General features: G+C 36.8%; 1 protein-coding gene across 1 annotated transcript in view; it reads left to right on the forward strand.

The window, feature by feature from the left end:
* Positions 1 to 21,523, forward strand: part of MAN2A1 (mannosidase alpha class 2A member 1) — a 114,546-nt gene that overhangs the window by 86,195 nt on the left and 6,828 nt on the right. The window contains exons 18-20 of the mRNA XM_085213073.1: positions 447 to 588; positions 3,622 to 3,755; positions 17,224 to 17,418. Coding sequence (XP_085069199.1) covers positions 447 to 588; positions 3,622 to 3,755; positions 17,224 to 17,418 — 471 coding nt within the window. The remainder of the gene's footprint in view (positions 1 to 446; positions 589 to 3,621; positions 3,756 to 17,223; positions 17,419 to 21,523) is intronic.

Genomic DNA, 21,523 nt, shown 5'->3' on the forward strand with positions numbered 1-21,523 from the left:
TATTTAAAAGTGAAAGTAATTTTAATACTATTGTTCATTTTTATGTACCATAAAGGAATTCCTCCAGTGCTTAAGTCCCCATTATATACCAACAATTGCTTTTTCTGCTATCTTGAATCTATTCACTGCTGGCTCTCTACAGGAGAAAATATTTTCTCTCATTCTATAGCTGATTATTCTTTTTTTTTTTTTTTGTACATTCCCTTGATGAATCTTTCAGTTTTGAAAAAATGTTCTTTGATCTGAAAGTACATTGAAGTTATCATTTCCAAATAGGTACTTTTAGCCACAAATCTCCAAAAAGCTAAATAATACAGTTGAGTGGATACTTTGGTGCTGGTTGTCAATCATTTCTTCTAAAGCACATGGGATTGATGTCTGAGAATGTCTTTGAAATTCAAATGGATAAAAAATATATTTTATCAAGGTCTGTGTTTGTACTGTAGATCCAGCCCAGACTGACGATGAGCAAATTGCCTCTTCAAGCAAATATCTATCCTATGACTACAATGACTTATATCCAGGATTCTGGTTTTCGTTTGACACTTCATTCAGCTCAGTCTCTAGGCGTTGCAAGCTTGAAAAATGGTAAGTAAGAGATAGATATTACGAAGATCTTTTCATTATTATCTGAAATAGTCAGTTCATTCAGAGATTACTACATTAGTATACCTACTCATATTTGAAGAAAACAAATAAGTTTCTCCAGCTTGACTGGTTTTAAAATATGTCTATAGAGAAAGAGCTGGAGATTGTTCTCATGTGAGATCCTGTCATCTTCACTGAAAAATATGTCTCAAATTAGAGGAAAGTGATCATGAAAAAGACAAAATGATCTAGAAGTTGTCAGAACAAGGTATATTTCATCCAAGAATGCTGATGAAACTCAAGGATGAAACAGCATCATTAAGTCGTTTTTACTCTTTTCTACTCTGCTCTGATAGGAGAGGGCTGATTCTTCATCTGATTTTGAAGTAGAGGGCTTAAGGTGCAAGTGATATGGACTAACATCCCTATCAAGAAAAACAACAGCAACTTTTTGAAAGATTAGAATTGTTGAAATGAAGAATAAGAATTACCTCTGGTGAAAATCAGCATTACTTCTTTTAAACTTAATGGAGTTATTTGAAAGAGTTGATGAATATGTTGACAAGATATAAATAAAGCAGCCAACCAGAAGTTCTGCCAAAACTTACCTCTAATTTTCTTTTCAATAAACTTTTCAATAAAATGTCCATCCTGACAGACTATGGATACCATCCTACAACAGCAGAAATATTAGTAAGCCTTACTCATTTTAGGGCAGGGAGTTTTTATATGTTGGTATTTCCATTAAGTAAGTAGGTGATGAAGACTAAGTCTTCAGAGGCTCAATTGTTTGAAATAGAGCCCATATTTGTACTTCAGCTTAGTCTATGCATCACGAAATTACATGCAGCCTGCAAGATGCAGAGAAATCCTCTGTCTTTCTTCAAATTAGAGGAGTTAAGGTAGTGCTGTATGCAGTATTTCAGATAAACATCAGGGAGAAATTGTTTTTCTGTGAGCATTGGTTTAATCCAGTTGAGCACATTAGAAATTTTTCCCCTAATCTAGTTACATCAAAGAGCAAAAGATGTATCCCATACTTGTTAGTGATGTTAATCATTTAATTGTCACTCAAGGTCCAAGAACTAGTTAGCAGCATTAAATATTTACTTTGCATCAACTATGTATTCATCTCACTTGCTATCATTAAATAATGTTTTATAAAATTACTGTATTCACCATATTTCTCCTGAGGATATTTGAAACTCCTTAAGAACAAAAATGAAGCTGAAAGTTCTTTGTGCTCAGTGTTTTGTAACAATTTTTGTGAAGGGTCCTGGAAGAAAAATCAAAAGCATTACAGTTGAAGCAGATGCCTTAAGTAGCAGACAGTATGTCTCAAGGCATAACTCACCATTTGAATTTTTCTGAACAGCTGATTTATTTCTTATATCTCCTTCCTGTATAAGAGAGGCAGTTTTTTACTATGAAACAGTTAACCCATATACTGTTAGACAGTCCAGCAGTGTGGAGTTGGATTTCTTACTGAATAGTTATCAGTCTTCAGTATTAGCTTCTAAGAGATTTGATCAAAACCCATAAAATGCATTTGCTATGTCTTTATTGCTTCTTTTCTGGCTCTCTTCCATTTGTGGGATTGGATGTGTAATCTTTCTTTTAATGTGAGATGTTGAACATCATTCATGATATAAGTCGCATCCAGTTCTGCTCTAATTCACTATTTAGTTGATTATCCTACATGCACTAGGAAAGACCACCTCCAACTAGATTGCATCTACCGCTGCGAAATGGCCTTCCCTGCAGTCTAATGGATAATTAATGGAGTAGCAGCAATCACTTATGTCCTGAAGCCTCACAAAATCCTTTTAATTCCATTTTAAGCCAGAAGTTTTAGCATCTTTTTTCTTCAACCCAATTTTCAGATGGTTTTTACCTGACTTCAGCAGTGCTTATTATTTTGTTTTTATGTTCTGTTCACAATCGCCTTAAGAATTATGAGCTGCATTTTGTCACCTGTCACCATCCTAGCTTCTTAAAGAATGCTGGAAACTTGTCTGTATCATTTCAGATCTTAATTGCCTAAGCATTCTTTGAAGACTTTGATAAAAATTTATCATGTATTTGTTCTCCTTACTGTGGTTCTAGCTTTTTTCAGACATGCTACATTTGTCTTTCAACCCATGTTCGTACTGTGATCTATGAAAACTTACTAAATTGAGTTACAATCCTAGCTTTATTTCACAGTACTAAATATGAAGGTTTTTTTAATAAATTTCCATCTAAATTCTGATTTGGATACACAAAATCTGTTGCTTTTTGATCTTTTGTTGGGTTATTTTTGTGAGGGAAAGGAAGAACCAGTATTTAGGAAGATAGGAGATGTGTAATAACCTCAATTACATACCCTGAGCTGCATTCCCTCTGGAGTTACAAATACATAAATTAACTTATTTTCCATAAGAGTATTTATGATTTAACATAATGAGAAAAGAGGTGGTATTCTCAATGACAGTGCTGTAGTTCAGTGTATAAACTCAGATATTTATACTTAGTTTTCATCTGGTATTTTCCTTTTTCCCTCAAGTGAAAAAAATGCTTATATTATGGTATTTACTACCTGCTTTTTCCTTAAAACAATTTAAAAAAAAAAAATAGTGCAATGTTTTATGTAGCATTAGCTGAAACATTTTACAATGCATTAGCTGATGTCCCAATACAAAGGATCTCTCTGCAGCTACTTGAGGTGGTTCTTCTCTTGATGTTTGATGCACCAAGCATCCTTGTTGCAAGAAATGGTTAACAGTTTTTCATGCTAAATTTCAGTGTGGAGAACTATGTTAAAAAAATTCACTAAACCTTCTACTGGATTATACACTAAAATTTTGGAAGATTACAGCCAAAATCATAGAGTATTCTTATTATCAGTCCTAATAATTTGAATCTACTATTAATTCTCCATGTGAACGAGAAAAATTGTGATGTTTATAATTCATATTTCAGAATATTTTTCTACATTTATTAGAAACCTAACATACTTCTATTACCACTACAATTCCTATATTGTATTTTCAGGCCAATTGGAAGTAATCATGGATCGTCGACTTATGCAGGATGACAACCGTGGCCTTGGACAGGGTGTCCAAGATAACAAGATTACAGCTAATGTCTTCCGACTTTTGCTAGAAAGAAGGCATGGAACAGATGTGGTAGGAATTACTGCCTGGATTTTTCTGTCTGATTAAGACATGAATTTTTATTTCTGTTGTAAAAGTAGTGAGCTTAGTAAAGAAGACTTTCAGTGAGCAGTAGAACTAAGAAAGTACAGCTTTTCTGGGGAGTTTTCTGAGATTGCTTGCACATTCTCACCATAAGCTCTACATTTTTAACAATCACAGAAATACCTCCTTTCTTACACTTGTCTTCCTCCATTATCTGTCACCTGGATAAGAGGTGATAAGTATTTGATATGTTTCGGAGATTGTATATATATTGATTGCATTACTTCAGTGCATCACTGAGGTACTGTTGTATATTTCTTCTTTAAATATTTATTGGCTTTTATTTCTATTTTTCCAAGAAGCTTGTAGGTAATTAGTGAGACTTTTCCTTATCAGAGTTTAATGAAACTGGAACAGTGGTAAAAAAAATAATTTGGAACGAATGGGTGGAACAAAACTGAACTTAAATTTCTTGGGAAATAAAATTTAACAAGAAATATTTAGATCTAGCCGTAAGTCTCCTCAGTTCACTTTGGTTTTGGAAAAATAGAGACCAAAAAAAGCCTTTTTTTTCTTGTACATCTTGTTTTAGTGTTTTATATATACATATTTTCAGTTAACTTCCATTAGAAAAGGATACCGTCTACCATTAGGAAAGGATAAAATGAAAAGTACATTTTTGTACTGAGACAGAGGAATCGTGGTGACAGCCCTGAATAGATTTTGAAATCGTCACATGACTTAAGATGAGTAGTTGTGTACTGAATTGCTAATAAATATGCAGATAAATGGAAATAAATTCTGTTTTATGATGGATATCACCAAGCACTGTGAGAGGTTGATAATATCAAGCCTGGAACTAATTTCAAACATGATTGACATTTTTTTCAGGTTGTACATATTGCTATAATTTTCTAGTTCCTCATCTGTGTAACATAGTACACTAACAGTTACCAGTGTGGTGTGGAAATATCTGATCCACTGAAGTGCTGGAAACATTCTAGCTTTGACAGCAGTGGTTGTTACCCAGGTTAATCTATCTTGGTAAGAAGAAACCTGCAGAGAGATCTATGCTGCCTCAAACTTTTTAGTACCCAGAGTAATAATATTAATTAAATTAATTATTTAATTAAAATAATTAAATTAAAATGCGAAGTAAATTACAATTATTGGACACAGAAAACAATTTTTATATAGCAAGAAATACTAGGGGACTACAGGAGTAGCGTGCCATGGTGCTTGCATCTGCACTGTGTGTAGTTCAGGTATTTTCCACAGAATCATAAAATACTTTCATAGGTACCTCTGGAAGTCTTACTGTCCAGACCTTGCTCAAAACAGATCTACTTCTATATCAAAAGAGGCTTAAAAATGATTCAAAGGACTGATCATTGATTTAGATTGTGATGATCTGATGATGATCGGACTGTGATTGATTTGAAGGGTTGTAACACACCTGTTGCATACTTGTAAGGGAGCTTCTTTGATACTTTTCCTCCAAAAGAAAACTCTAAAAGTGTGTGCATGCGCAGACTCCTCTGCAAAATAACATGGGTTATTTTATATTTAGTGGGTTGTTAATTGTGATTGACCATCAGTTTGAACTCAGGACTGCATCTTTCTGATGTTAGATGTGGAATTCCTCAATAGTATTTCTAGCTTTCTGATCCTTGAAAATTTTCCAAATATCTGTAATGTTTTCTGATTCTTGTTACTTTCATGTGTGTTGAAATAAGGAAGGGGGAGTACTCCCCTGTCTCAGTGTTTCCTAAAATATGCAAATATATTTTTACTGCATTGTTACTCAGGAGGTTGTTGTTAGAATCATTAATAATAGCCCTGTCAGAAGAGATTATGGAGAAATTATATGCAGTTTATGTATGCGATGGGATGCACTGTGTGACTCATACACTGACCTTAATTTTGTTGTCAAGACCTATCTTGTTATTTACTTAAGGAACAGTGGAAGGAAGGAGAGATTTTTGATCACTTGGCATCTTTGTCAGTACAGGCTTTTCCTAAAGTAGTTTCCAATTTAATACTATCTCAAAAAAGTTCTTACGAGTAGGAGTCTTTCTGCTCTTTGGGAAACTTCTACTTGGGAAAAGGAATGCAATTGAAGTCTGGTACATGAAAATTCTTTAAGATGAACTGAAATAAATGTGCATCACTTTAATGTAGTTGCTGTAGCCTAATCCTAGTGTTTCCTGGATATTGTCTGTTGAATTTTAGCTCATCTCACCAGTAATAGGTATTCATGCTGATAGCATCTCCATGCAAATGGCTTCAGGTTAGTTTAACTGATTTTGCCCTGTGCCCTGAATTTGGATACTACAAAAAATGTATTAACTGACAGGATTGTACATTAAGTAAGCTGTGTACATAGCAAGAGCTGGACAAATCCTATTTCACTTTCAATTACACTCATCTGATTTACTGCTAACTTTGTCTCTGAGCCCTCTATTGGTGTTATTAATATGCTTTGATACAAATTCTAGATACATCTTCTCCTAGATGTAACTATTTCTGCTTATGTTCATTTTGTCCTTGCAAGCTTTAATTGCCTCTGCACGTATTTTTGACTTTTTTCTCCTCTTCATTCATTCCTCTTTTTCCTCAGATCATTCTGAGCAAGAATCAAATGCATTTTATTTTTAAAGGGATCATTGTTATCTGAAAATGAAACAGAGCACAGTTATAAGTACCTGTCTGTCAAAACACTAAGTGCTGCTTTATTTTTTGAAAATATAGTCTTTATTTTATACTTATTATAAAATTCATTAAAAATAAACTTTAGTGCCTTTTCTTTCCAAGACTCAATGTTTTATATTAGTATAAGAATAGGAATGGCACAAAATTTGTATGAAGGAGTAATATATTTATTTCCTCAATTGCATTGTTGGAGAAAAAGGTGCTATTCCAAGCAGACGTGTTCTTCTTCATGTTTGTATTTTGTACCTTAGCTTGACTTGTTCAGCTTTTATAACTGGATTTATACTGTAGCTTCAAGCAAAGAGCCAGTAGCTCAAAAATCTGCTATTATTTGGGAAAGGTTTTTAGAGAAACAGTTTTACAGGCCATTAATAAAATCACAAATATGTGGCAGTCATATAATCAAACTCCTTTTTCTCCATCACATACAACCGTTCTTTTTTCTTAAGTAACTGTCAGTACCACTTTCTCTGAAAATATATGCCTGATTATATAACCATTCGTCTGATTATTGAGTTGTACTTGCCTCTTATATGAAGTGCCTATTTATAATGCATATACATACTTCATGTAGTAGCCATTTACTGTATGCTGCTATTCATTACCATATTTTAGCAAGTGTAATTGTGAATGGTTTTGGGCTGCTTCGTCCCAGTTCCATAACTAATGGAGCAGAGGGACCCACAGACCCACATCATGGGAGAGGGTGAAGGGAAAAAGGGGAAAAGGAAGGGAGATGGGCCTAAAAATAAAAACAGTGGCTAAGAAAGAAAACTAATTTACTAAGTATGATAGTGGAATGTGAGATAACAGAATATAATACAGTGTAATTGGAAATGAAGCTAGTAAATCAAATAAAATGAGAGAGAGTGTGTTCAAAACCAAAGGCCTTACTCTAACACTGAAGGCGTTCTAACACAGCTAGGGAGCACATATTACAGGGATGAGCAGTAAAAGAAGGGACAGTCTCATGATGCAGTTTTCTCTTTTCCTCTAAATAGAAAATGGAAACAAAACAGTAAAAGTCTTCTGGGATATGCAGTTCTCTTCTAAGAACCAGTTACATGGACATACTGACAATCCACAGAACTGGAGCATTAATTCTTTAACTCCTGGCATGCTACCTGATTTTATGATGTGAAATACCAGTAACAAAAATCATAAAACTATGACACTATGAACACATCTGCAGTGAATTATACTATTTTCTTGGGTTGTTTTCATTTATCTTCTTTTGTGTATACTTGCCTGTCAATTCTTTTTAGAAAAATAGTATTTTACTTCAGTAGTATGTTTAGTATTAAAGCTTGGTTTCTCCATTCCTAGCTAATGTTGCTGGCCAAAGTAGGAAAGTATGTCTCTTCGGAAGCTACTCTGAATTGGTGCAATTTGGAATCTAAACTTTGCTGTATATCCTATTCTAGGATGACCTGGTCATTTCCTCTGCAAGTTCTTAGGGCAGAACAGAGTTCTTCATTAAGGAAGGAGAGATGCTGCAAGCCAGGCTTCTTTTCCTTAAATTCTCAAGTAAAATAACTCCAAATGGTATGATCTGTTTGCATGTGGAACAAGTAGTTTCTATCAACATGAAGAATTCCCATTAGCAGCAAATTTCTGGTGCAGGTAGCTTCACTGGAGATAAAAAACAGGAGATACTGATCTATATTATTCTTCTGTCATCATAATCACTTAGGGAAGCTACTTCCTCATCATAGTGCAACTCCAGAAAATTTCTGATCTGTGTTCTGTCATCCTCTGGGACAGCAGAAGTTCATCCCAGTCAACTGGAAGCAGTATCTTGCAGAGTGTCACTTCTACATCTCTGGCATGCGTTATTTCTTTGGGTATTAAGTCAATTCTCCTTACTCTTGCAACATTACTGGAAAACACAGACGTTAAGAGTAATATAAAATAAATCAAATTGGAGGGAGAAGCTATGAATGAAGTATAAAATTCTTTCATTGTTCAAAATGTGTGTTGTAATACCTTTTGTGCAACTGTAGGGATGGCTTCATACTTGCCAACCACTAAGTGTTATGGTATGCTTCTGGTCATGGTGGCTAGTTAATTTTTTTTGCTCTTTTGTAGCTGTTTGTGCTACAAATAATCTATTTATAGAATGTGATTGATATTATGGCATCTGACTAAAGATTAATTAAATTAAACACAAGGACCTTACAGTGATCAAGGGACCAGCAAAAAATGAGAGCAACCCCAGGAACCTTTTTTAGGGAGTAATGCAGAACACTGAATTGGCTACTCTTGAGACCTGTGAAGAAGGTCACTTAGTTTCTTACTGGTGTGAATTTCAACAACATGATTCGGTAGAAATCACTTTGTAAAGACTAAGGAGTTGATTGCCTGTAAGTATGCCAGACTTGAGGGATTTGTAGAGGGGAAGAACTGTGTTTTAAAACAAAGCACGCACACAAAAAAAAGGCTTGGTGTAGAGATATTAAGGGGAAGAAACGTAAGCAGAGTAGGATTGAGTGAGTGCAAGAATTAGATGGAAAAGGGAAATAAAAGGGTCTATGCTTGGTTACTACAGACAATCCTATTTCTGTGTGAGTGCATCATTTACTCTGAGCCTATGAGAACATTTAGACAGTTTCAGATCAGTATAAGAAACGAGGAAGAGATTTACTGGTTAACTGTTGGAGAAAAAGACCACAAGACTGAGAGAAAAAAAAATGACAGAACTAGCTGCCAGTTACTGGGAAGACCCTTATTCTGTGTGTACATGTGAACTGCTAGCAAACTTGAAGGTGATGTGTAAGGAACCTGTACCAGAAATGATGTAAAGTCTGATATAGCGAGTGGTTAAGAGATCTAAGATTCAAGCCTGGATATCAGACAGACTTAAAGTCCACACTATTGAGGTGTCAGTGGATATTGAGTTAATACAGTGAACAGTTGAAATACAGTTTCACCAGTGAACTTTAGACCTCATCAGCTGTAGGATCAAGTCAGGTCTCTTCTGTTTATGTTTGAGTGCTCTGTGGGTTCTGTTAAAGGCTCTATTTTCATTTGTGTGGCTAGTCAAGTAAGAGGTGTGTGTTTATGTGTGCCTGTTGAGGATACAGGCCTTGCTTCTGCCTGGAGTAGGAAAACAGGACCACAGCAGTCTTTTGTCTTTTGAACTAGGATAAGAGTGGTCTTAGAGACCACCAAATTTGAGTCTTAACGGCCTGGGAAAAATAAATTCCCTGAGGACAAAGTTCACTGTATGTGCTAATTAGTAGAAGACATGGGTTTCCTCACTTGCAGTCATAGATCCAGCTCTGCTGGTATGAACACTTTGTGGTTGTTTTAGAGTGACTCTAAACCGACTTGCAACCTCATGGCTATCTGACAGAGCCTCATAATTTTTGTGTCGTTTATAATTAATCTTCAGGGACCCCTTTCACCTTGTGTTTTTAGTGTAGCCTCGAAGTAAATATAGTGAAAATATTCCATTCTCATAGGTAAAGACCTAGCATGATCCTTAAAAAGGCTTGAAACATGTTACTAAATTAAGGATTTTTGTCCCCCAGGATTTCAGGAAAGTCTTAGTGCTTTACAATAGCAGAAAATAATCTGCGGTAGTGTTCTTGTTCAGAGACTTCATAAGATTTCAGGGCAGCTTTGTGTTCAGAAATCGGGTTCCTGGCTGATATTTCTGATGGCAGTTTATCCAGATTTCCCTAAGAGCATAATTCATTGTAGATGACTTATTCTTTTATAAGTATTTGCATATTGCTCGGCTGAAGAATCTTGTGCAACCTCAAGATCTTAACTGTTCCAAAATCAAGGAAGGTCTTATCACCTTGCCTGATTTTTACTCAATCGTAGTGTATCTTTACTACCACTGGCAAGGGTAAAAACTGCAAGAAGTGATGGACAGTATTTTCTTCAACATGTGGTTGCATTCGCCAAATGTGGGTGGTATTCTTTGTCACTGAAAAGGAATTATTCATCTCAGAAGAAAAAAAGTTTTTTCTGTTGCTTTCTGCTTTTGAAGTGGATGAAAGTTTGGAGATCCGTTGTAGGCTGAGGAAGATCTGAATATGCTTTTCACAAACGGATAATTCAAAACTCTGAATAATCTAGTTGCTTCAGAAGGAAAATTGATATAAGTATGTAAACATGCAAGATCCTTTTATCCAGTCTGCATTAGCGTCTAATTGCTATTTGTTCCGCTACCAGTGTAAACTCCATGTAATATTCTTATTGCCTTCTCAAAAACACTAGTTTTTATGGGCACAGTAAATTCTAGCTCTAGACAGAGATGGAAAGGAATAGCTGTACATCCATATCTGGTAACTTTCTATGAAATCAGAACTTGACATGATCGGTTTTTTTGTGCAATTTTGTATAAGTTTAAAGAAAGTGCATCGGATTTTTACATCCAGGCCATCTTGCATGCCTACTATATCCTACTATAAAGATGAAACAGTTTAGTGCTTGATGTCAGAGTCATGAATTTGTCTAAAATCAGTTCCAAAGAAAATCTGAGTTTTCTTACAAAATTGGGAGCTACAGGGCAGTGTGCAGGAAGTTTGCGTAATCTTTTCACTCTTACAGACACTTTTCAAGTGGAGAACGCATTACATAGGTAAGCATTCAGGGATACATAGGTAAGGATTCAGGGATTTTTTTTGCTTTGTAATGTGTGTATTTTAAAGATAAAGCAGCAGTACTTAACTATCATGGATTTTGCCATATTGATGTAGTCAGTGATATTGACTGTCATTATGCCTTTAAACATGTTATTATGGTATCACCCGTATGGTTTCCTACATAGAGGCAGTATCTCAGCTGACCAGAAACAGATTGTCAGTCTTTGAATATCACAGAAGAACTAGTTTTTCTTTCCCTATTGGTCTTTGAGAAGCCTTAGATACTTTAGCTGACCATCTCAGTTGCTGTTTGTTGCTAGGTTATGATGGAGAAATATTTAATAACATTGCCTGTCTTTATTTTGTAACTGGAAATGCTCTGAAGCGATTTTTTACTTCGCAGATTGTATTTTCCAGATCAGGAGCATTTTTCTTCTGCCAGTGAATTTTCATAACCTATGAAAGTTACTAAAATTTGTTTCTTCACGCAACATGAAAAGAAGTGAAGGGGTGTTTCCTTTCAGGAACAGTACAAGTGTTTTCGTCTGCATTCCTTCATTTTTCAGGCCTAAAATTCTATTTCTTTCTAGACTTTATTGGAATGCACTGAGATCCAAAGTCACTATCCACATTTCAGCAGCTCAATCAGATTGTTTGGATGCTAGTGTAGTTTTAGAGTTTTTATTTGTGTGGAAATATCTTTCCACATTTGCGCTGTTCTTCGTAGAGAAGTATCTAAAGGAAAACTGAATAATGAAGATTTGTGATTTGATTCTCTGTCTGCCCCGGCTTGCTTTCCTTAATTTTTTGCATTGTAAATTTAAGATTACTTGCCTTTTGAAAAGTTAATTGTTTCTCTGTTAGCTCAGTTTGAAGTCCAATTATCAGCTGTTTCAGTTTTACTGTATTCTATTCTGTTCATTCTTCCGTTCAATTACTAAGTGATTTCTGAAGAGTTTAATTAGTGTTTTTTCCCCCTCTAATTAAAGACCCCAGTTCCTCAATTTAAACTCTTAACAGAGAAGTGTTTGAGACTTTTCTTAATGTGTGCCATTCTCCTTTTATTGATAGAATAGCTCTTGTCTGCTATAAGGACACATGCTAGAGATGAGGCTATGTTTAGAATTTGTTGCACACTGTAACATAGTGTTATATTGGAGTCTGTTTTGCTTTATTGTTGTGTTGTTCTAGTAGTTGTTGTTGTTGTTTCGTTTTTCTCATGAATCTGAAAATTCAGAATTATTCACCTTACTTTTGATTACAAAGAAAGAACAAATATGAGGATTTGTGTACATCTTTGTAAAATCATTGCAGGGTTAAATTTCAAAGCAGATTGTTTCCAATCGGATAATTGTATGTGAATGTGCTACAAAGTAGTTTTAAAAAGCAGTATTTAGTTTGATTAGAACAAATTAAGCCAGCTGTATCAGTGGCATTTGTCAGAATCTTGCCAATATATAATGTTTACAAAGCTACCAGTGGAGCTAGGTTCCAAACTTTGACTGTTGAACATTGTCACTGAAATTGAGGAAACAATGTCAGTTCTGAGAGAATAGTACTTTAATTAGATGGAGACTGTGGGACAGTGACTTCTAGAATCAGTGAGGTTGGAAAGGCCAGTAAGATCATCTAGTCCAGCCATCAACCCATGCTTATGGCCGCTCTAGACCATGTCAATCAGTGCAAGATCTATGCCTTTCTTGAAAACTCCCAGGGCAGTGACTCCACCTCCTCTTTGGGCAGGCTGTTCCAATACCTCAGCATTCCTTCTGAGCAGAAATTTTTTCTTCACGTCCAACCTGATGTGGCATCAGCAGAGTACTGCTGGAAACTACACACATAGCAAATGTTTATACAGAGTAACTGTTTTTCCAAATCTGCTCTGTTTACAGGAAAAAAGCCTTCCCTTCTCTGTATTTCTACAGAGTCCTATTTAAATGTTATATCATTTGACTGAGAAGGGAAGGCATGCTCCACTCCTTTTGTGAATGTAATGCTTATAGGGCAGAGAATTGGGCTTTGAAGTGTTCCTTCTGGATTTTTTGTAACAGCAAACAATAGTCTTGGTGATGTTTATAAAACCCCTTTCCTTTATTTAGTCTTCTGGCAGGTTTTGACACTTGCTTTACTCTCCATTCCTGTTGACTGCAGCTGTTCCGTTGGTGCAGATTGACATTCCAGATATGGAAATACAAGATGCATCATAAAATCTCCATCTTAGTGCAGCTTTTAGAAGTTTGAATTTTGATGATGTTCAAGTTGGATGTTTCTGACTGTGATAAAACATCTAAACACATCAGGAGCAAAGATGAGTGACCAGAAAATGACCAGAGTCCCTCAAGGTCATTTTCCTACAATCTTCAGTTACTTCAAGAATCTAGGAAGTTGAGAGCCACTCTTTGTGTTTCTGATCAGAGTTTCCTGACTACTTTGTCCATGACAGTAAATGGTTCTCTCCAGCCTATATTCTTCTTGAAAGTTGTCAGTGTCTTTACTTTCATCTCTTCTCAACTGAGACTGATTTTACTGCATCTTTACAGTAAAAAAAAACCCTTCTTTTTCAAAATTTACAAGGGCTGCTCTGAAAGAAATGTCTCCTGTTTTATTATGCTTGCCCACAATGTCAGAGGCAGATGTTGGTGGTCTGGCAGTAAAAGTTAAACCTTACCACCAATATTCTGTTATATTGTTGCTATGTGATGGCAGCAGAGGAGCAGTCTGGCAGTATGGTGTCTGACATGGAGGCGTGTATGAAGCAAAGGTGGGTCATTGATTTCCTCCATGTGGAAATAATGGCATCTGTTGACATTCACTGATCCTTGCTGAGCATTTATGGAGCACAGGCTCGTGTTCACTGGCAAAAATGCATAGCTATATTGAAAAGTAGTGTAGCTGAGAATTTGCTCTATCAAATAGTTTTACAGTGCTCTTTGTCATAGTTTCCATGGAAAAAATAGCAGGTGTTACTTTTATTACTTCTGCTAACCTTAGATAAGGCTTTGAAGGGTTCAGACCTAGCAGATTGGCCCACACTCTCTCTTAGAATAATGCAATTGGAAGGAGCCTACACAGATCCAGACAATAGCCTGAATGCTTCAGAGCTAACCAGAAGTTAGCTAAAACCCTGTTATCAAGGGCATTGTGAAATGCCTCCCGAATATTGACAGGTATGGAACATCTGCTGCCTCTCTAGGAAGAGTGGTCCAGAGGTTGACCACCCTCATGATAAAGAAATTGTTTCAATTTTCAGTCTGAACATTCTCTGGCTCTACTTTGTGCCATTCCCACAGGAGCAAAGCCTCTGCTTCCCATCCTCAGGAAGCTGCCAAGAGCAGTGAGGTCACCACTTGGCCTCCTCTTCTCCAGGCTGGACAGCCCAGTGTCCTCAGCCTTTCCTCACAGGAGATGCCTGCCAGCGCTATACCAACTTTGCTGCCCTCCTCTGGATACTTTCAAGAACCATTTCTGTACTTTTCATATTTTGGAGCCTGGCACACTATTAAAGGTTAGGCTGCACCATCACTAAGCACAATGGAGAATCTCCTCTTTTGCCCAGCTGGCTGTGCTGTGTTTAATACATTATGTGGAATTTCCTTTCTGACTGCCAGGGCACACTGCTGCTTATGCTGAGCTGCTGTTAGCAGCACCCCCCGGACCTTTCCTGCTGAGCTGCTCTCCAGTCACTTGTCTCCCATGTGTGCTTTTATCTCACATTGCTCTATCCCAGGTGCAGCACCAGACATTTTGACTTCTGTAGGACTTTGTGCCACTGGTAACTGTCCAATGCTCCAGTATATCTAGATTCCTTTGCAAGACCTCTCAAGCCTCATGAGAGTCACCCTTTCCTAGACATGGCTGAGAATTCACCAGATATTTATACAGTGATCTCTTTATTACTCTCAAGTCAAACAATACACAAATTTGTCTCCTGTCATTTCCCTATGTTCCAGATTTAGGAGATTTAGGAGAGGTTTTAACTCATGGATGTCACACTTGTCTGATTTTTTTTTTCTATACATAGAACACAAGCATTCTGTAAATTCTCACTTCTGTACATGTCAGATGACCTCAGCACTGTAGTTCCATTCATAAGGTGATAGTTGATTGAATTAGTTATTAGGTACTGTTTCAATAATGAATTGTGGCTCTTCTTTAACTATGTGGGATGTCTTAGAGTGAAAATTTGCATGTAGATAAAACATGGAAAAAAAAATTGGGACGTACAACTCTTACTTTGATGTGTGTATAGTGTATGTTTGGCAGTGGTCAAAACCAGGGGAAGAAATGGAAGAACTTGAGTTCTAGCAAAGACTGTGTTGTGAAATGCTTTGGAGTATGCACGCCTACAGTCAAAAGGTGCATACAGAAAACTAATCTCAAACAATTGTGATTGCTGGACAGTGCTTTTGTCTTCTCCTGCCCTCCGGTATTGCGGCTGGAATTAGGATGAATTTGTTATTTGACTAATTCATGTGTCATTTTTATCATATTTAAGGATGCTACTTTTAAAGTTCTCTGATGTATCTAATCAGGTTCTTTTACAGAAAAAAAATGATTGAAGAATAATAAGAAAACTGATGATAAAGTGTTGTAACTGATTTCAGCACATTTATGGGAAAAAAGTAAACAGCATTTGTTTTGAGGTCAAACTGACCTTTTACTTGAAAAAAACACGTATGTGTATATTTTCCTTGTGGGTTTAGGAGTTCATGCAGTCACTTGAACAGAAGGCTTCTTTTGGGGTTAGTTGTATTTTGAGCAAGTCTGCTCGTATTTTAATCAGATAAGTGGAAAATAACGTCAAAAAAAAAATTGCTGGTGATGCTGAACTATATAAAATAATTTAAAAAATGAAGGTAACTGTAGGATCGCAGACGGACTTCAAACTAATTAAGCATGCAGTAAAATAGTAGATGAGGTTCAGTGTAGATGAATGCAATGATGCACATGGGGGAACTCCTTTACAGCTATTAACTTCTTCAATTTATGGAATGCAATTTTGGGGATCATAATAAATCCGTAAAAAGATTAACCTCAATGCTTAGTAGCTACCAAACAAGCAAATTGCTGTTAGTCATTGCTATGGAAAGAACCACCAACAAAACAGAAATTATCAACTTGCATCAAGTCAGCTCTGGCATTTTTTTCAATTGCTACTGTCAGATGTATTTAATACTTCTGCAAAGGTAAAAAATTAATATGTATGCACATTCCAGAATAGGAATTACTATTACGGTTGTCCATTATGAACTGATAGATAATCTCCTTCTTCGATTTAAGCATTCCTATTTATTTTTTAATTTAATGTTTTCAGCCTATCTTAAAATGCAAATTTAAAATGGCAAAGTTTAAGATGCTGTAAACTTTTTGCAAAGTCTTCACTAAAAGTCGCCTGTTTTTAGAAGTAGGAATTTTATCTGATGAAGAATGCAAAGAAAAGTAAGAGTAAAAATAAGTTTTCACATGTTTCCTTGACTGAATGAAAGTGACTTTTTAGGTTTCTTTTTCAGGTTCTTATAAAGCTTTAAGTAGCTGGTGTGAATATGAGGACTTATTCATTTCAGGGTTTGTGATACAGTTTCTGCAGCCATGTAAAAAGCTCTCAAAGAATGGTTCAGTAAAAGCCAGGAAAGTATTCCCTTCAGTTTATGCTGGCGTAGTGTTGAAATAAAACCACTGAAAGTAAGCTGCGTTATAGATCAAGATGAAGATTAAAGTTCCTCCAGAAAACAGTTTTAAGATACTAGTTATAAAAATAAAGTGAGAGGTAGGATTCAAGTGAATCTGAACAAAGTGTGAAAAAGTAAGAAATAGAGGAAAGAAAGTCTGCAAAGGAGTATTTTGGTTTCTGTATTCAGGTAAATAATGAATAACACAGCAGTTTGCTAACATGAGAAGCTGCATAATGGTATAAAAGGAGATATCTAATTACTATTTTAAAAGACATAGTAATGATTTGTAAATCTCCTACTACTACTAAAGACAACTTGCAGGTGAGTAGAAGTTTCCAAAAGTCGTTGAATGGACGTTCTATAGAATAAGAGTTCCTCTTAAATTACTAGAATCATTAGTAAGGCAAATGGATTTAGAAGTTCAGACATTGGTATAGTAACTTGATTCTATAATTGTTTTCTTATGTTTTACAGAATGAAGAAAAGGCATCTGTCAGTTTTCCCTCACTTCTTAGCCACATGACGTCATCTTTCTTAAATCATCCTGTAATTCCAATGACAACAAATGCAGATTCAGGTGTCCCAGAGATGCTGAATACTTTTTCTCCACTCATGTCATCTATGCCTTGTGATATGAATATAGTTAATCTGAGGACAATCCAATCAAAGGTAAGATCAAGCAGCTTTTTAATCAACAGTTTTATTAATATAGTCCAATCAAGTGCTTTACTCTAGGAAAGTAGCTTATGAATTTCATACATTATATGTATTATACATGTATTTCATATATTATATAATGTATTTGATACATTATACATATTATAACTATATTGTGATGGCTTGTTTTTGTTAATTCTGCAAGAATTGTGATTACACACTGGTCATGAAGGATTGCGAAATAGAACAACTACTTTTTCACAGTGTACTAAAATGCACAGTACATTATTCTGTCTCTGGAGAGGGCATATTTTCATAGATTTATCACAGTGTGAGCAAAGAAAGGTTTCTTAGATGAAATACTTCAGCCTCTTCTGTATTAAGAATTAAATTTAATTGAAGTAAACCTTGCTCTGAGTATACTAGTTTTTGCTTTTAAAAAAGCATCTTGTTACGCCTGATTCTATTTGGTGGACCTGATGAAAATCCACCACATATTAACACCCACTGGAATAAATTCTTACACTATTCTTAGACTTCAGTACAAGACGTTTTTTAACTTTACTAATATCAACCTACCATCCAGGCTTCTTGTGAAACTGTTTTCTAGTATGTTTTAAAAACAAAACCCAGGCAGTGTCTGAATTTCAGCTGAGACAGAATTGTTCTCTTCTACCAGAGACACTTCTACCAGAGTATCTGGTATAAGGTTTGGTTCCAAGAGAAAAGCAGTGTTGATAGCACACTGATGTTTATAATTATTGTTGTATAGAGCCAAGATCATTCTAGTTTCTCAGCTCATACTAACAAAGGGCTGGGAGGAGACAGAATCAGGACAGCTGACTTAAACTAGCCAAAGGGATATTCCATACCATATGACATCATGCAGAAGGAGAGATTTGAAGGGGGTGAGAGTTCATGTGGCTTTCTTCCATTTCTTGGGGGACTAGCTGGGCATTGGTGGTGATCTATTGATTATTTATCACTTGTTATATACTTTCATGCGTGTATATATATAGATAGATAGATAGATAGATATCTATATCTAGATATAGATAAGCTATAGAGAGAGAATTCTTTGTTTTCAGCTTTTAAACACCTTTTAAAATGTGGGTATTTGAATTTTATGCAGTACTGTGATATCGCTCACCAATTTTACCATCGATTAAATCCTTTTTAATTCTTCTGTACTTAGATACTTACAGTCTAGAGTTGTCCTTTCTCTCGTAGTGTCTCCATTGTGGCTGAGGTAGAACTGCTCATTTCTACTGGTGCTGGACCTTATTCAGTGTCTGCAAAACTATTTTATCAGTTGATCATTTTCAGTCTCAATCATAATTTTAGAACTTAATCAGTTCACTTTCTCATATTTTCTGTTAGTATTTTATTCTCACATGAACTCCTTCTGCTATTATTTTCTTGTTTTCAGTTATAAAGTGAAGTAACTCATGATTCTGGAGGTCTAATGCCCTTGAAGAGTTAGGAGGAAACTTTGTATTAAATTAAACCTTTATGTGAAGTTCATGCTTCGCTGTAAAATTTTTCAATTTACCTTGGCAGCTCAGTGCCACCTGTTTTTTTTCCAGCATGTCAAGTTAGGGGCAGACCTTCTTCAACATGCCACCTTTTCAACTTTAGGACCTAAATTTCTTGCCCTTTTTTCTATGATGCAGTAATGAAATCCATGAAAGGGAAAGATGGCTGTGCATCAGCTGTTTTGTTCAGTATTATTCATAAGTGAATTTTACGATTTTAACTATACTATACTAACAGCATTATCCCTTGGCATAAAGTTGTTTGACGCTATTATTTCTTCCCTGTCCATCAAACTACACTAGTATAGTTCAGTGCTTACTTGACTGATAACTCTAAAGTTTGCAGCATAACTCTGTATACTTCAAAGTGAAAACTGTTAATAGGGACAGGATGGGGGCATTTGTTATAAGCACAGAACAATTTTCGCCCAAGCAGAATCACAGAATGGCCAGTGTTGGAAGGGACCTCTAGGATCATGAATCTCCAACCCCCCTGCCACATGCAGGGCCACCAACCTCCCCATTTAATACTAGACCAGGCTGCCCAGGGCCCCATCCAACCTGGCCTTGAACACCTCCAGGGATGTGGCATCCACAACCTCTCTGGGCATCCTGTTCCAACACCTCACCACTCTCTCTGTAAAGAACTTCCCCCTGACATCCAACCTAAATCTTCCCTCCCTCAACTTCAAACCATTTCCCCTTGTCCTGCTGTTATCTATTCTTTCAAAGACTTGATTCCCCTCCTGTTTGTAGGTTCTCTTTAGGTACTGAAAGGCTGCAATGAGGTCACCCTCCAGTCTTCTCCAGGCTGAACAAGCCCAGCTCTCTCAGCCTGTCTTCATAGGGCAGATGCTCCAGTCTCCCGATCATCTTCGTGGCTCTCCTTTGGAACTTCTCCAACATCTTCCTGTCTTTCTTGTACTGGGGGCTCCAGACCTGAACACAGTACTCCAGATGGGGCCTCACAAGAGCAGAGTCGAGGGGAACAATCACCTCCTGTCCCTGCTGGCAGAAATGGTGCTCAGCTTTGCAAAGACTTTTCATGCATGCCAAAAGGCCTTTTCAAATCATTTCTGATTTTCTGCCTCCTTTTTCTGTTTTCTAAGAATGTGAATGGCAAATACCATAATTCTGGCCAATTGATGTGGTCGGTTTTTTGTTTGCTTTGTTTTTGCCAGAAATGTAGACTACTCCTATATAGCTTTTGTTGTTGAATTATATAACCATTTAGGTTTGAAAAGACTTTCAAGATTATCGAATCTAACCATCCACCTAACATCACAAGTCCACTGCTAAAGCACGTCCCTAAGTGCCGCATCCACATGTCTCAAATCCCTCCAAGAATGGCGACTCTACCACTTCTCTGGGCAGCCTCTTCCAGCACCTAAGCACTTTTTCTGGGAAGAAATTCATCCTGATATCCAGTCAAAACCTTCCATGATGCAACCTTAGGCCATTTTATTGAGTCCTGTTCCTTATCACGTGGGGAAAGTTTGACAGCCAGGTGCTGCACACAGTGGTTAGCCTTGTAGAATGCCGTAAAATTGGATGCAGTTCATTAACCTTAGCCTATCCAGATCCTTCTGTAGAGCCTTTCTACCCTCAGACAGGTGAACACTCCCACCCAACTTGGTGTCATTGGCAAACTCACTGGGGATTCACCCAATCCCCAGCAATGATAGGGTCATTGATAAAAGTATTAAACAAAGCCGGTGCCGACAGTGAGTCCTTAAGAATGCCACTTGTGACCATTCACAACTAATCTTCTGTAACTTCGTTCACAACAACCCTTTGGGCCCGGCCATCCAGCCTGTTCTGACCCAGCAGACAGAGCATCTGCATCCAGTTTCTCCAGGAGAAAGCTGTGTATCAAACGCTTTGCTAAAATCCATGTAAGCTACACCCACAGCTTTTCCCTCATCCACTAAGCAGATCATCTTTTCATAGAAGGAGATCAGTCAGGCAGGACCTGCCTTCCATAAATCCGTGCTGTCTGGCTTTGTTCAGCTGGTTGTCCTGCACATGCCATATGACAGCACTTGAGATGGTCTACTCTATGACCTTCCCTGGTTCCAAGATCAGAATGACAGGCCAGTTAATCCCGTTTCTCCTTCCTGCCCTTCCTATAGGTGCACATTGCTTTGGCAACCTGTAGTCTTCTGGGAACTCCCCATTTACTGAGACTGCTGGTGGCTTGGCAGGTACTTGTGCCAGATCTTTTTGCCCCCTTATGTGGATCCCATCTGGAGTCTTAAATTTTGGGTGTCCAAGTGGTGTAGTAAAATCATGTCATAGAATCATAGGATGGCCTTGGCTGTAAGGAACCTCAGAGATCATAGAATCGTAGAGTCATTTGAGTATGGAAGGTATCTTTAAGTTGCAAAAGAGCCCATCTTTTATATCAAAATCTCTCTGGATGGCGTCTCTTCCTTCTGCTGCATCAAACATATCGCTTAGGTTGGTGTCATCAGCAAACTTGGTGTGCATGCACTCATTCCTATCATCTGTATCATTGATAAGAATATTAAAGAGTACTGGTCCTTCTTTCCTTTTGACTGAAAGAACTGAAGAAAAAACAG

The sequence above is a fragment of the Meleagris gallopavo genome, chromosome Z, assembly GCF_905368555.1.
Source record: "Meleagris gallopavo chromosome Z, MGAL_WU_HG_1.1, whole genome shotgun sequence".
NCBI lineage: Eukaryota > Metazoa > Chordata > Aves > Galliformes > Phasianidae > Meleagris > Meleagris gallopavo.